Source organism: Cydia strobilella, chromosome 1, assembly GCF_947568885.1.
Source record: "Cydia strobilella chromosome 1, ilCydStro3.1, whole genome shotgun sequence".
Lineage (NCBI taxonomy): Eukaryota > Metazoa > Arthropoda > Insecta > Lepidoptera > Tortricidae > Cydia > Cydia strobilella.
Window position 1 is genome coordinate 30,297,029 of NC_086041.1, and position 15,415 is coordinate 30,312,443.

A 15,415-nucleotide genomic window follows, 5' to 3' on the forward strand; every position below is an offset into this window, starting at 1 on the left:
ATTTTCCGTTTTGTAAAAAATCCAGTGACCCTGGAACCTAGTTTCTTTTTTTACTTTTAGTAACGTAGAGAAATTAACTCATACGGCGTCCTCACACCGATTGAAATGAGGTACATTAGAATTAAGATTAACATAATTTGTAACAAACCATAATGTTAACTTAACCTTGCTGGCTAGACCGAAGTTTTATGTACAAACGGGCCAATTTGTTATAACAACTAATTTTAAACCATACGTTTACCAAGACATTCTTAAAAGGGGAAATCTACAGCTCACCAGAGCGTAACATGAGATAATTTAACCATACAAACAAAGACAAGTTAATTATCCAAACTGTTAATGTTCATATAAAGTTGCGTTCTTCATAATTGTTTCAAAAAGAATCTGCACGTTAACAGTACGTATCAGTTCCATAGGTCCGTTTTGCGAGATTCTTTTAGCGGTACTTAATCATAATTCTAACTATAATTTTTCTTTTCCTTTTTTTTATTTTTACAGTGGCGGAGCGTTCATTGAACTTGCTTCCCATTGGATTTTCAACCAGTTGAGTTTTTTAACTAAGCCTATCGAAGCAGGAAAACATCGTTACATAATTCTGGCATCTCAACGAATATTTTTGACGCGCCGCCACTGGTACCTTACAGTGTTAAAAGGATCTCAAAACGATATATGTACAAATAAATCGGTCTGAGAACCAATAGAAACAAGGTTGCAGTATCAGTATCTACAATAATGACAAGGAACACGAATTAGGATAATTGTATATACAATAGGTTGACAGTCTTCATTATCAACTAGTCTTTAATACGAACATGCGGGCGATAACAGAAATACTCGTACGAAAAGAAAGTTAGACTCGTAATGAATGTTGCACAAACGGGGAATTATAAAATTATTACCGAGTGCGCGAATCGATCGTGGATCTGCATTTTTTAGAACGATTGTTCCTGCTCTATACAGCACAACCGAGGTTTTTAACCCATAATTTTTGACCACCACACCTACATAATTATGAAAGGGTAATTTGAAAAAAAAAAAGTTGAATGGATATTGTTGTCGTTGATTGGTAGCTCAGAGTAGAAGTCCTGGAATAAATAAAAGAGGCGGAACTTAGGCGTTTGAAAGAAACCTAGTGTTTTCTACTTTCTGTTAATAGATACATGGAAGCTAGTTTCCTTTGTGTTAGAAAATTGCACAACGGTTCCCACGCTAATAATACAGCTGAATGGGAAAAAACGTATTATGTCGTCTAATCTGTTTAGATTGTAGTGTTAATATTTTGTTTCGTTATCGTTTCCTGTCGTTAGTGTTTCTTTTGACATTGTCTTGACAGCTGATGTTTTTTTTAACATCAATCATGCCTATGTACCTACCTAGGTATGGACAGTGTTATTGTTATAGCCCGTCTAGTCAGTCACAAGTCAATAATGTTGCGATTTGACATGTCAATATTATAACTTATTTCGAAAACCTGATTTTCAACACAACAAACAAATGACAGGTTATTGAGTATTTTGGTTAATCGATTTCTAATTCTTAATTGACCGTTTATAAAAAAAAAAAAAAAAATTTGTCTACAGAACCGCCCCGCGTGACAGCGGCGGTGGGGCCCCGCAGTAAGCGGGCGCCGACGCCGGCGCGCGCCACGCCCGCGCTCGCGCCGCGCGAGACTCAGGCCGCAGCGCTCGCTCACGCCGCTAAGGGCGTCGAGGCGCTCGGTGTGCTGGTCCAGTATTTAGTGTTTCGGGTAAGTTCGGTATTGTTGTGTCCTTTGTCACATTTTATGGGAGAACAGCAAAATGTTTGAAGAACGCGACGCTGCTGTTCGCAGCTTTCTGCTTACTATGTAAGAGCTTTAGGCCTGAATGTATCTATCATGAACTACACCATGTACACAGGTACTATTCTCATAAATATGATCGCTAATCTTGGTTACAATTGTGCCTCGCATTGTCAATACCACGAGCCAGCATTTAAATTTAGTATAGTTATTACCTTATTACGAATTCATCATTAACACGAGCCTACCATTTATGGCAAATTGCTGGAAAAAAGCCGCTTTTCACAAGACTGGGGACAATACGAATTATTTAACCAAAAATTAAGACCTAAAGTTTCAACAAAACTTAACTTATAACAATTTAGTTCTGAGTCCGCCGTAGTCACACCACAACTCTGCTTAAATAGCGTTGTAGTTCATAAAAAGATATAGCGGTTAGGGTAAGTTGTGTTTTTTTTAAATTTTATTTGTATTGAGTTTTTGACATTAAAGATTGATTGATTGAGCGTCTACTTGCATAAACAGTATGTACGATCTGTGAAAACCTTAGAAATGAAACTAGTATAACTTAACATTTCCAGTTGGACACACTAAATGGCGGCTCGTGGCGACTCGAGGCCGAGCGGTGGCGGGGCGTGGCGGCAGCGGAGCGCACGAGCGCCGAGCGGGCCGACCACGACCGCCAGCAGCGGGCGCAGAAGGACCTCGACACAAGTACGTAGTGTGTATGGACCGCTAAGATGAAAAGGCTCCGAGAGAGTTCGCTCGACGCTGACGCTTGCAGCGTCATGTGTATTTGGTCGGTGCGTTTTTCTTGTGGCCATCACATTACACTTTTATTTAGTGGCCACCTATTTAAGTTAAGTTGCACTTAATGCTGGGTCAACCCCAGGTTGTAACCTGCATCTAAAGGTAGTATAGCTTTGATGTGTTCGCAGCTTTTTAGCTTTAGATATATTGTAAACGATGGTAATTTTCCGCATTAAGAAGATTCTATTGAGTATGGAAGCTACAAACTTTATAAGCTTTAGCAAATTTAGCTCATTGCATTACAAAGTACTGCTAGCAAATCTTTGTTACACGTGGATGAATTAAAATATGACTGAAAATTTTAATTTGCAGTCGCTGAATGCCTGGGCAAGATATCGGAGCTAGAAATCGAGGTGTCGTCGAAGGAGGAGGCGAACGCTCGCCTGCAGGCCGCGCACGTCGACCAGGTCGCCTCGCTCGCCAACGACATCAAAGGCCTGAAGGTAAGGCATGGACTGCCTCACGGCAGTAGTCTGTAAGAGACTGCGACGTGGCAGTGGGAACTGACGCGCTCCAGGGACCCTACGTTTAGTCGCTGAATGGCTGGGCAAGATATCGGTGTGGCAGTGGGGACTGACGCGCTCCAGGGGCCCTAGGACAGCCGGTAATTTTCATGTTGATGCTAGTCTCGCCTCTTAGTTCAAAGTGCCCTGAAAGTCCTTGAAAACTTCCTTAACCGTTCCGGTAAGATTGTTCTCGTGAGTTACATTATGACCGGATAATTAGATTACCTATCTGTTGCATATTTATTAGCAAAACATTAAAAAAAATCTATTCATAATCAAACTTTTTTATACATATATATATACCTATAGCTATAGGTAGTGGTAGATCCAATACACGAAGGTTTTTAAGCGATGTATGAAATGGGGTCCACGGAACACCATAGATGGTGCTGGCCGGGGTGCAGGCAGGCCGAAAAGGAGATGGCGGGACGACTAAGACGCATTTTATTCGGATTGGCGGGACACTACAAACGACAGGGTCGAGTGGAAGAAACGAGGGGAGGCCTTTGCCCAGCAGTGGTACACTAAATTAGGATAGTAAAAAAAAATGAAATGGGGTTCCTCGACAAGATTCTCTTAGACCATTGTGCTTGTTGTGACTTCTTAATCCATTAATGACGCATTTGTGTCATTTATGCGTAAAAATAATGTTTCATATATAGGCAGGTGCTAATAATTTTATGTTGTTGCTTGCAGGACACAATTGATTCCCTAAAGCGTGAAGTCGCCGAGAGCAGGGCGCGGCTCCACGCGCACAGCGAGATCGAGCGCACCCTGCGCGCGCAGCTGGCGGCGGCGCGGGCGGAGATCGAGCGCGCCGACACGCTGCGCGCCGTCTGCAACACAGCCTGCAACACCGTGTGCAACCTCACGGACGCCGCCTGCGACCCCGTCTGCTGCGAGGTGGAGGAGTGCGAGCTCAGGTTGAGCGCCAATGAGGAGTTGAGCACTGACGCAAACGAGTTGGCGGCCGAGGTAAGTGTTTTTTTTTACGAATTGAGTTTAGTAAAGTTTTAGTTGAAGTATTGGAAAATTGGTCTTAACCCTTAAATGCATATTGTTGCCAAATGTATACAAAGCATTGGACAACTCACAGATTCCTAGATCCTACATCCAAATAACTAAATATAAACATTTTTTCCAAACAAAAATAAAAAAATCATGCATTTAAGGGTTAAATCTGGATTAAAGATTTATCTGTTGATTTTTTAAATCAAATTTTGATAAAAATTTAGATTATTCTACTTTAGTCTTAATTTTATTCTGAGTGAGTTTCTTTTCTTGGTTTTTTTCCTGCTGCATCCATATTAATATGATGTGCCTCCCTTAATCAAAAAATCGATATTATTAAAAATCTGTTTTGCAAAGGCCAAACATTAAACGTATTTCAGGCGGCGTGGTAATTTTAATTGAAATAATAAACGATCTCATCCACTTTCAGGTTCGCTCCCTTCGCGCCGTAATCGAACTGAAGCAAGCCGAGATGGCGTCCCTCCGCTCGGCGCGCACCGAGCTCGGCGCCGAGCGCGAGCGGCGCGCGCACGCCGAGCGCGAGGCGCGCGCCGCGCGGCACGCCGCCGAGGAGCTGCGCGAGCGCGCGGCCGCCCGCCAGCGCGACGCCGACCGCCTCCGCGACGACAACCGGAGGCTGCGGGATGCCGCGGCCAGGGACAGGGACCAGGCCTCGAGGATCGCGGCGCTGAATGAGGAGCTCCGGTACAAACTCAGGCAGAAGTCGCAGGTGAGATTTTGTATTGATTATGTCTTTAGTATTATGTTATTCATTACTAGTCTCGCGTTGCGATCCGGAGAAAGGAAATTTCGACGATTAACTTAGCGTTTTGACGGTCTCAAACACGACATCTTCAATTCAATTCAATTCAATTTATTTATTTCCTTTAAGTACAATTTTAATTTACATCATGTTGTTCATAAGAGCAGGAAACGATTCCTCCGTACTAGTAAAAACTGTATGACGGCAGGAAGCACCACCTCTCCCGGATCACATTTAATCTTATCTAGCAGTAGGTATACATGTATTTGCGCAGTACTAGATATATATACATATATATATGTAATATTGTATAAAGATGACAAGAAAATGAAAAAATAAAACAGGTTGCAACAAGAAAAAAAAAACAAAGCAAATAGCATTGGAAATAAGTGTTTGTGTATGTGCGCGCGTGTGAGTGTATGTGTGTGTGTGTATGTGTGTGTGTGTGTGTGTGTTGTATGTGTGTGTTTGTGTGTGTAGTTGTCATCACTAGTGAGATTCTAAAGATCATGAGAAGCATAGCATGTATGGAAGCATATATGGATATGTAATATGTGAGGGAAGCACAACGTATATAGAAAAAAAAAAAAATAGATATCAAGATTATCAAGCATTGCGTGTTCATTTTAAGTGGAGGGTAATTCTTTAAAAGTCCAGGTTTTAGTAAGTTAGGTAACCTTTTTGTATTAATTGTATTTAGTTTAGTTTAGACAGTGATTTTTAGGAGTTTTTCAGTGTCATCGTAGTCGTATAGTTTCAAAAAAGATGTAACGGCCGCTTTACAACGATTCACTGTTAGTTGAGTTAAGTTAACATTTTTCGAGATCTTGTTGTACAGAAATGGGCCAAGGAAAAAGGCAAAGCCATGGGCAAAGCTAGTTCTACTAGGTGGATTGATAAAAATCTTCGATCGTTTAGTCTTCCTAGACCTTGGTTAGAATCGAAAACCTGTTTATAACTTATCGCTGGTTGTTACCGACTATTAAGCGATCGCTCTAGTATTACGTGATTTGTCACCACGGTTTAAACATCTCCTTTCAGGTGGTATCCCTGCTAGCCGGCGGCGGCTACATGGAGCGCGTGCGCGCGCGCACGTCGTCGGGTTCGTCGCTGCGCTCGGCGTCGCCCGAGTCGCCGCCGTCGCCCGCGTCGCCCGCGCCCGACGCGCCTGCGCCGGCGCTGCCCGCCGTCAAGGGCGTTGTCGAGAAACAAGACTCCGTCAGTTGGGTGCTGGAGATCGAGGAGACGCCCGAGGAAGTCGCTTCGAGGTAATTAGACATTGTTGTTCTTCCATAACGTACGTAAAATACTAAGACGCATTTTCGGAGCTGTGATGGAGGATGAGAGATGGCGAACGCGTTATAACCACGAGCTACACCAAATATATAAGGAGCCTAACGTCATTAAGACCATAAAGATCGGACGCCTGCGATGGGCATGGCACATATTACGAATGGACGAGGCCAGAGTACCCAAACGCCTTTTAGAAGGCCGACCGGAGGGCCGCAGAGGGAAAGGAAAGCAGATGGTTGGACGGCGTATACCAGGACATCAGGACCATAGGAGTGAAAAGTTGGAGAAGGAAAGCCACAAACAGATCGGACTGGAGAGATTTGCTTGACCAGGCTGAGGCCCACCCGCGGCTGTAGTGCCTCAGATGATGATGTTCTTCCATAAAGCTTCAATCTCCATTTAAATGTGTTACGTGCTCATTATTACTTAGTCCGTCCGCTTAGTAATTGGCCACCGTTACTTAAGTAGTCGTCGTTAGTTAGTATCGTGTTAGATTTATTAAATAGGGATGATACACGTGTTGAATTTTATAACAAAATCGAGTAAAATCGATAGCAAATGTGCAATTTATTACAATAATGTGGATATTAAAATAATATATGGAAATAATACGAAAATACAGGACCTGTAAGTTTCAAAATTTCAGTTTTTTTAAACTTCTAAAAAGATAAAAAGTAAGGGTACCAATCGATTCCTTTACATTTTATCGAAAAAAATATTGTACATAACTATATACATAAGCGCAATATTTCACCGACAAAAACGCAATTTTCTTGTTTTGACCATACTTCAAGATGACCTTGACGTCACGTTCACTTATCGTTTTGTCAAAGAGGATATAATAAGATAGAGCGGTATTGTCATAGTAAATTTTGTAACCACTGTAAATTCACTGCCATCTATCGACATACTTTAAAACTAAAAATGAAGATTTATAAAAATACGTTAAAATGTATTTAAATATGGATAAATGATTTTTTTATTTGCATTAATTATTTTTATATGATTTTGACCCATGTTCTTTAACTGATATGCGTTAAAATTATAAATAACAAACGAAACCGTCAACGCCCTCTATACGAGAGTAGGCCAAAACTAGTGGCGCCATCTTATCGAGAATCAAATTTTCGTGATTTTCGAGGCACGTTTTTTCCATAGACTGTATCCATCTATTACGGAGTCTGATCTTTGGTTTTGTTAAAAGCGTTTCGCGAGTGAGGTACGAATGTCGGACTTTGACTATCATTTCTGACTTTTGTATTGCTTTAATACAATGGGTCCGATATAGACATTTGATCCTAAAAACACACCTGATCGATTAGTCTTATTAATGAAAATTTGTCATCTAGCCTATTACCGCCATTACTTTTAAAACAACACAATTAGACATTAATATTGTATTGTCCAGATTGGCGCGCCGCTCGTCGTTCCGCACGTGCACGTCGGGCTCGCCGCTGTCGTCGGGCGTGAAGCGTCGCGGCGGCGGGTCGCCGGGCGGGTCGCCCGCGCCGCCCGCCTCGCCCGCGCCCAACGCCTCCAAGCTGTTCCGCCCCGGCGACCTCGACTTCCCGCCGCCGCCGCCGCCGCTCAAGGAGTCCGCCGGCGAGGCCATCTACATCTACGACGACCGCCAGTATTGAGCTAACAGTGCTTTTGTCAATATTTATTGCAATATCAGCACTGAGCGTACGATACGCTATACAGATGCTTTCCTGGCTGGCTCTTGAAGGTGTTTCAATCCGGAGACGTGGACTCGCAGCTGCCGATAAAAAGAATCCGCGGCGGGTCATCTCCGTGATTATATTGAGAGCGCGAGCCGATGTGATATACTGCAACTATAGGCCTAAGTAGAGTCGACTATTGCCGGGCGCTTGTGAAGTTTTTGTACTAATGCAAGGCCGGTACTAAACGCAATAAGAAATCCGTAAAATCGTTTACACGATGATACGTTCCAGCTTTTAAAGTGTAATGGACAGATGCTTACATACCTATATACGCATGATGACCTAGTAAAAACAGTATATACGCAAATTGATCTAATGTATTGCTCTTAGTCAGATCGGAAGCTATTCACAAAGACGTAAGAAGCGCTCTTGAAGTTTTGTACAACAAGTTGACAGTCCCAACATTGACAGCTCAGGAGTATACCGCACCTGTCAGCAGTTAATGTGATATAGTAATTAATGTACGTACAAGTACATACACTGTTTATGATCAGCTTCAACATCAACATATGTATGAACAGCGAGCATTTCAGATAAATACTATAAAATCACAGTCGCAATGTGCGTGCCGTCTCGAGAAGTTTTTTAAAGTATTTTGTATACATATGAACTGAAAAAAAGCACTGTCAGAGCGATGTTGTGTTACAGTAAATATTGTGGGTGACTCGAGTACGGCAACCGTCAGTTTGTGTCGCTGACAAGTTCAGATATACCCGAAACGGAGCTTTAATGATAGCGGAAGAAGAAGTGATACAGACGCATCGCTGTCACATGCTTCAAATACAGTATTGCACGGACTAAAATCTCATGTACGGAGCAAATATTAAGTGCGCCATCGTCAACATAAGTGTACTTGTAAAGGAATGACGCTGGCATTGGACTTGTTATATTCTTGCCGGTATCGTTCGAGGAGTCATAGTTTTATAACGAAAATGTGGGACCCGACCGGTATGTCTTTATAGTACCTACTTTATAACATAAGATATCTGGTAGTTAGATGATTGTTTGGAAATATAACATATTTATTGTAATCGATAGTACCGATTATTTTAGAGAGCCTGGTTATGCGCCGGGCATAGTAATTACATTAATACGTGTCTAACTGCTTTCAAATTCTGGTCTTAAAAGTAAAACATTTGATTGGGCTTTGGAGGAGTGTTTTGTACCTGTGAATTGCGTCGATTTATAAAGTGTCTTGCACCTTGATCACAATTGGAATATTGCCGTAGAGTTCAAAATATAACTCTAATAATAGTACTTATACCTTGTATTGTTTAAATTGTCGTCTTCTCTCTTCTTATTTGTTATTTCAAGCACATGTACCTTTGTTTTCTTTTTCCATTCTATCTCAATCTTAAATTCTTCTCCTATAACGGTAGTTACCGCTCCTACCTCCTTCAAATTCTTCATACTTGAAATTGGCGCAATAATTGTTTGTATTTATTTATGTTAAGGTGTAAAAATGTTTATCCCGGGATCTTCCGGGCTGTTGTCGGCGCTGTAACATTTTGTATTGTTTTGTATTCATTACTTATATTTATAACTTGATTATAGTTTATCGTGGTTGTTGGCACTGTATTATTTTTATGTACAATTAACAATTTTAATGAGAAATTAACTTACTTAGATTTAAGGAAGTACTGTGTTGAACTGTAAGAATTATAATAACCGCAGTAGTATGATACACTAGCATGTTAAGATTGTTCCCTTGCATCGTCTGTCTCAGTTTCACTTGTGTAGTGTGAAAGAGATGGACGGTGTTTAAAGGGATTATTCTTACCATGGTAGCCACTTGATTCTGATATAGAGTAGTCAGACCGCCCCATGAACGCTGGCATACCCTCCGGTCTGAAAACATGATTCGTACCAAAGAGTCGCGTTTACCTACTCTATATAATGTTCCTTAATTTCTTAGTGTGTCCATTTTGCATGTGCATTAAAGTCAGGTAATATTAATTTTTATTTATTTTTAAGCTAATTAATAATACCATTCCAAATTAAACATTGTAAGAGTAATAAATGATAAACAATAAAATAAACTATGTCGAAATAACGCTTGGTTTTATTGTCGTTTACCTATTGATTTACACAAGGGCGTACTTTAATGGCAATCGTTTGCGGTAAACGCTATCTCTGTCACTCTACCCCACTAATATGTAAGAGTGGTAGACAGAAAGCGCTTCGTTATCGGAGCGCAAGCGATTGGCATCTTAGCTAGGCCCCCAGAACAACGAAATAGGACCTAATGATTTGATTATTATATTAAAAACAAAAATTAGCATCTTGGCTAGGCACCTTGGGTGCGAAGCCAACATGTCAATCGTTTGCGCTACAACAACGAAACGATATCTGTCTCTATCGCTCTAATATGTAAGAGTGATGGAGACAGAAAGCGCTTCGTTGTCGGAGCGCAAGCCCCATTATCATAGAGTAACTTATACTAGAGAGCGGTACTGTCATAGTAAATTTTGTAACCACAGTAAATTCACTGCCATCTGTCGACACACTTTAAAATTAAAAATGAAGATTTATAAAAATACGATAATATGTATTTAAATATAAATGATTTTTTTTATTTGCATTAATTATTTTTATGATTTTGACCCATGTTCTTTTTTTGTTAAATAACAAACGAAACCGTCAACGCCATCTATACGACAGTAGGCCAAAGCTAGTAGCGCCCTCTGATCGAGAATCAAATTTTCTTGATTTTCGAGGCACGTTTTTTCCTTAGACTGTATCCATCTATTACGGAGTTATATCTATCTTTGCCATTATCCAGTCCATCCAACATTCAAATCTACAGCCTATGACCTTAGATCCAATCACAGCACAAGAGTGCTCTACTGCAATAATCTTTGCACCTGGCGGGGACCATCTTCTTATGTTACATTGTGTGTTCGGGGATGGTATCCGCCACGTGGACCTATCCCTTGCTTTTAGATTAATTTGTCTTAAAGGGTCTCTGCGCTGTTGGCTTCGGCCCCACGCACGCCTCCCAAAGGTCCGGGACCCCATGGTCCCTAGATTGGAAAGACAGACACATAATAAAACAAGTAAGTATGAAAAAAAAATGTGACACACTTTTATTGCTGACTGTACTTCTTCTCATTTGCATGTCTATCGAGTACCCTTTGAGACCTTTCTAATGAGCCTAAACTTGATGTGTGTGTTTTTCCATCGAGGGGTTCCTTTGGTTACCTACCGGCTGCATCATCAGAACACCTCCATGTTATCATATTACTGCATTGTCACCGGAATTACGATAGTACGCCAAATTGCAACTGAATCATATACCGGGAAGTGGTTCAACTTTTAGTTACAAGATTTCAAGCAATACTTAATTAAATACAAAGATATATACGCAGTGAAGCTAAATAAAAGTGTAATAACAATAAAATCAAAAAACAGAGAACTCTAGATCTCCCAAATTTTATCGAAATCTGCCAAGAAAAAAAAGATTAGACATCAAAATTTAAATCGGCTGAATTAAGTTCTAGTATTAAATTAACAAACCGTCACCTCACGAGCTGAGAATTCGCCAGAATCAATGTGTACAATTATGGTAAATTATAATTGGCCTTATCCCTAATCATACTACATCATATTTTTTCAACGCTTTTTATCAACCTTGCGCGTGGTCGAAAAAAAAGACTACAGGCCAATTCGAACGTACACTGATATCAGAATGACATCTAATTGATATCGGACTAACATCTAACTGATGTCATTTAGTTAAGGTAATAGACGTCCACAGGGCCGCATCGCACGCATCGGACGCATTGCACGCAACGGATTTTATACTCTGATTTGTAATTAAATTCCATAAAACTAACCTCACTTTTTCTCTTTTCCGTATGTTTTAAGAAACTAAACAAAGCTAAAATGATACATCTATATTTATTTTAAATGCTAGAGTATGTAAAAGGGAAATTTGAGTTTACTTCTTTACATATTTTCCATTATTACGAAAGAAAAAGGATCTGAGTGAGGTTAGTTTTTTGGAATCTAATTACAAATCAGAGTATAGTATCTACTCGTATTCTTTGTAGAGAAAGTCACACAAGTGCGTGCGTATATAAAGAATACTAAAATCCGTTGCGTGCGATGCGTCCGATGCGTCCGATGCGTGCGATGCGGCCCTGTGGACGTCTACCTTTATCGTGCATTTCGCTCGTACCTACTTAGTCCGTACAAGTATTAGCTCGGGCGAGATGCACGATAACTAAATAGGTAACAGGAATCAAATATCATTATGATGTCAGTGTACGTCCGAATTGGCCTGTTACAATAATAATTTGCTCCAGTAATCAACTAATGAGTCTTATTTTCTCCGTCTTTTTGTATAAAATACCAGGAAAAATCACTTCATGCATAATTTTACAGATTGTTTCCATTAGCAAGGGAATGGTTTCGACGCAATCTCGTTAATGTTTTATGGTAATGTTCAAGGTTTCGGGGTTTTAAGAAACAAACCGCACTTGATTATTTTAACGAAATGGGGCTTAGAGGGAGGAATTATTCATTCGTCCTGACGTTTTGAAAGTGTCGTCGCTTACGTTCTTGGTTGCAAGAAAACTGTCGAAGCTAGTAAATACATTAAAACATTTAACTGTAAAGGTTTCTCCAATTATTCGTATTTCGTCGTCTAGTTAAAAGTAGTTTTCACTAAAATATTTGAACAATTACTTACCTACTTAGTCATTCATAACTAGTTTCCCAGTTTTCACTATTGGCCAGAAATTTGTAGTAACAGATGGGAATAACCCATACGCTCATTGATTATGCGGGAAATCTGTTATTCTTTCATCAAGTGGAAGAAACGTCCTGTTGTGATAAGGCCACGTATTCCCATATTTCGCGCGAGTGCGGGTGAGTGGACTTCTCCGGACCCTTCTCGGGAGTGTAGGTAAACTAGAGTTTGCATAACTCGAGTATTTTGTAGGTATGAGACTTGTCTTAAAATATTTTTTATCAAACAGATACGTCGACAAACGAAACGATACAAAAAAATAATAATTAAAGGAAATATTTAAAAATGAAACGCTTCGGGAAAAATCTTCACATACGAAACTTAGCTTTATAACTATTGACTTATATCTAAGGACGGGCCTTACGGGCACTAAGAATGGTGCTAGTTCAGCGGTGTCACTTACGAATTCAAGCCAAACGTGCAGTCTAACGCAACTAGTTGCGACCAATTGCGCGCGTGATACGAACTCATCAACCAATCGCGTTGTGGCCAATCGTGCAGTCTGATTATAACATTTCAAATTCCAAGACTTTTATTTGAATCAATCAATCAATCAAGTACTTTATTGTCTTTTGAAGCGTGACTCGTAGAAACAAATCGAGTCTACTTACTCGTAATTAAAATGTGTTTTTGCGTTGTTCTAAGAGGCGTAAGTTTCTGTGTAATTTTCATTGCCCTTGATTAAAACATGTAAAAATTTAATATGAAAACGACAATTTTGCGTTAGCCCCCTCTACATAGTACATACACCGGTAATAATATCTTAACAACGAAGGCCGCAAAAATATCTGACACAATCTTGTTTGTAGATCCATAAGAGCGTGTCACATGTTTTTGCGGTCTTCGAAGAGTAACATATTATTTAGTAGGTAGATAAATACTAAAATGGGTTGAGTAGAGCGCTCGGCAATCGATGATAACATCTCGGCTTGACTGTTATCGTTCCGAGTTGGTATTTTCCTAAAATAAGCCGGAATCAAATCTGACTTGCATAAGAAAGGGGCATTGTGGCAACAGGATACATTTTGTCTAAAAAAAATCAATGCTGTGGGCGGAACTGGGTATTTCTTCTCCAATTTAGCCGTTTTAATATTAAAAAACCGGCCAAGTGCGAGTCGGACTCGCCCACCGAGGGTTCCGTACTTTTTAGTATTTGTTGTTATAGCAGCAACAAAAATACATCATCTGTGAAAACTTCAACTGTCTAGCTGTCACGGTTCATGAGATACAGCCTGCTGACAGACAAACGGACAGACGGACAGCGAAGTCTTAGTAGGTTCCGTACCCAAAGGGTAAAAACGGGACCCTATTACTAAGACTACTATCACCTCTGTCTGTCTGTCTGCTTGTCACCAGGCTGTATCTCAAGAACCGTGATAGCTAGGCAGTTGAAATCTTCACATTTGATGTATTTCTGTTGCTGCTATAACAACAAATACTAAAAACAGAATAAAATAAATATATGTGGGGCTCCCATACAACAAACGTGTTTTATTTTGCCGATTTTTGCGTAATGTTACGGAACCCTACGTGCGCGAGTCCGACTCGAACTTGGCCGGTTTCAAAATTGGCGGTAATTTTACTAATTGACGATGCACGATGTGCTTTTTTTTCCCTTTTATGCCGTTCTCGGGTATCTTTGTTACACAGAGTACATTAGGTACCTATGAAAAATCAATAGGTAGATAATCTTTGACCCATTTAAATAAACGTATAGCTTCCTCCCTGTTGCAAAATGTTTTAAGTGTATTTCTGGGTAAAAATATATTTGATTTTATACTGTCAATAACGTTCCTTTGACACACGATTTCTCGCTGCATAGCAACATTTTTTAATAAACTCATATGACTTTGTACTGGATAGTGATAAAAACGTGAGCATAATAGGGTGGCGGGTGTAAGAGTACATATATATATATATATATATATATATACGGTTATATCATTCTTCTTCTTTTTCTACCTAGCGTTATCCCGGCCTTTGCCAGGGTCCGCTTTCCTAGTTGCCTTTCTCCACTTTGCACGATCCTGGGCGTCCTCTCGTGTGAGCCCGTTTATGGTCATATCGGCTTTCACGACATCGAGCCATCGCTTTTTTGGTCTGCCCTGGGGTCGGGAGGGTCGGGGGTTACATACTTACGTAAAAGAATTTTTCACGAAATATACGAGTATCAAATCTACGCAATATAGGGAAATTTTAACCAAAGCCTGACCTAAGGTATTCGCAGTTGTACATAATTATAATTATAAACTATGATGCATAAGTTTTTGTATTTCGTTTTTTGGTTTAAAGTGACACGATGCTTTAGTGTGAAAGTAGGTACTACTCGTACTACTATTGTACCTGCAAATAAGATTCAGCAGTAGAAATAGATTCAGAGTAATGTTCATTAAAAATACATAACTTTTAATCTTTCAGCGTGCAGTACCGGGTCCCTAAAACAAGTAAATACCTTTTTAATATTTGAAGTATTTTTACGGGGGAAATGCTTTAAAGTTTTAAACCTTTTGACCTAGTTTTAAGCCTCAAACAACAATTAATAAAAGATCTGTCATTAGGGATAATGATTCGCCGAATATCTGGCAAATGATTACAGCCCGTGGAATTCTCGCGACTCATTTAAGCACTTAAAAGGGAAATGGAGTTTTTTGTATGGAACGCCAAATGGATTTCCAATATACCTAATAGTAGGTACCTCCATTTATAAATATATTACACTTTTTATCGTGGGAGTTGTAAAGTGTAAACATTTGTTACGTTGGGACGACATTCTTG

At 40.0% G+C, this 15,415-nt stretch overlaps 1 protein-coding gene across 2 annotated transcripts in view; it reads left to right on the forward strand.

Moving 5' to 3' along the window:
* Positions 1–9,940, forward strand: part of LOC134743508 (uncharacterized) — a 140,610-nt gene extending 130,670 nt beyond the window's left edge. Inside the window, exons 6-12 of one of the 2 annotated variants that reach the window (XM_063676979.1) lie at positions 1,581–1,747; positions 2,362–2,494; positions 2,903–3,033; positions 3,793–4,071; positions 4,538–4,837; positions 5,912–6,138; positions 7,572–9,940. In XM_063676979.1, coding sequence (XP_063533049.1) covers positions 1,581–1,747; positions 2,362–2,494; positions 2,903–3,033; positions 3,793–4,071; positions 4,538–4,837; positions 5,912–6,138; positions 7,572–7,803 — 1,469 coding nt within the window. In that variant the 3' untranslated portion in view covers positions 7,804–9,940. Of the gene's footprint in view, positions 1–1,578; positions 1,748–2,361; positions 2,495–2,902; positions 3,034–3,792; positions 4,072–4,537; positions 4,838–5,911; positions 6,139–7,571 lie in introns of both variants that reach the window. The other variant, XM_063676989.1, reaches the window with a different exon arrangement.
* Positions 9,941–15,415: the final 5,475 nt, after the last annotated feature.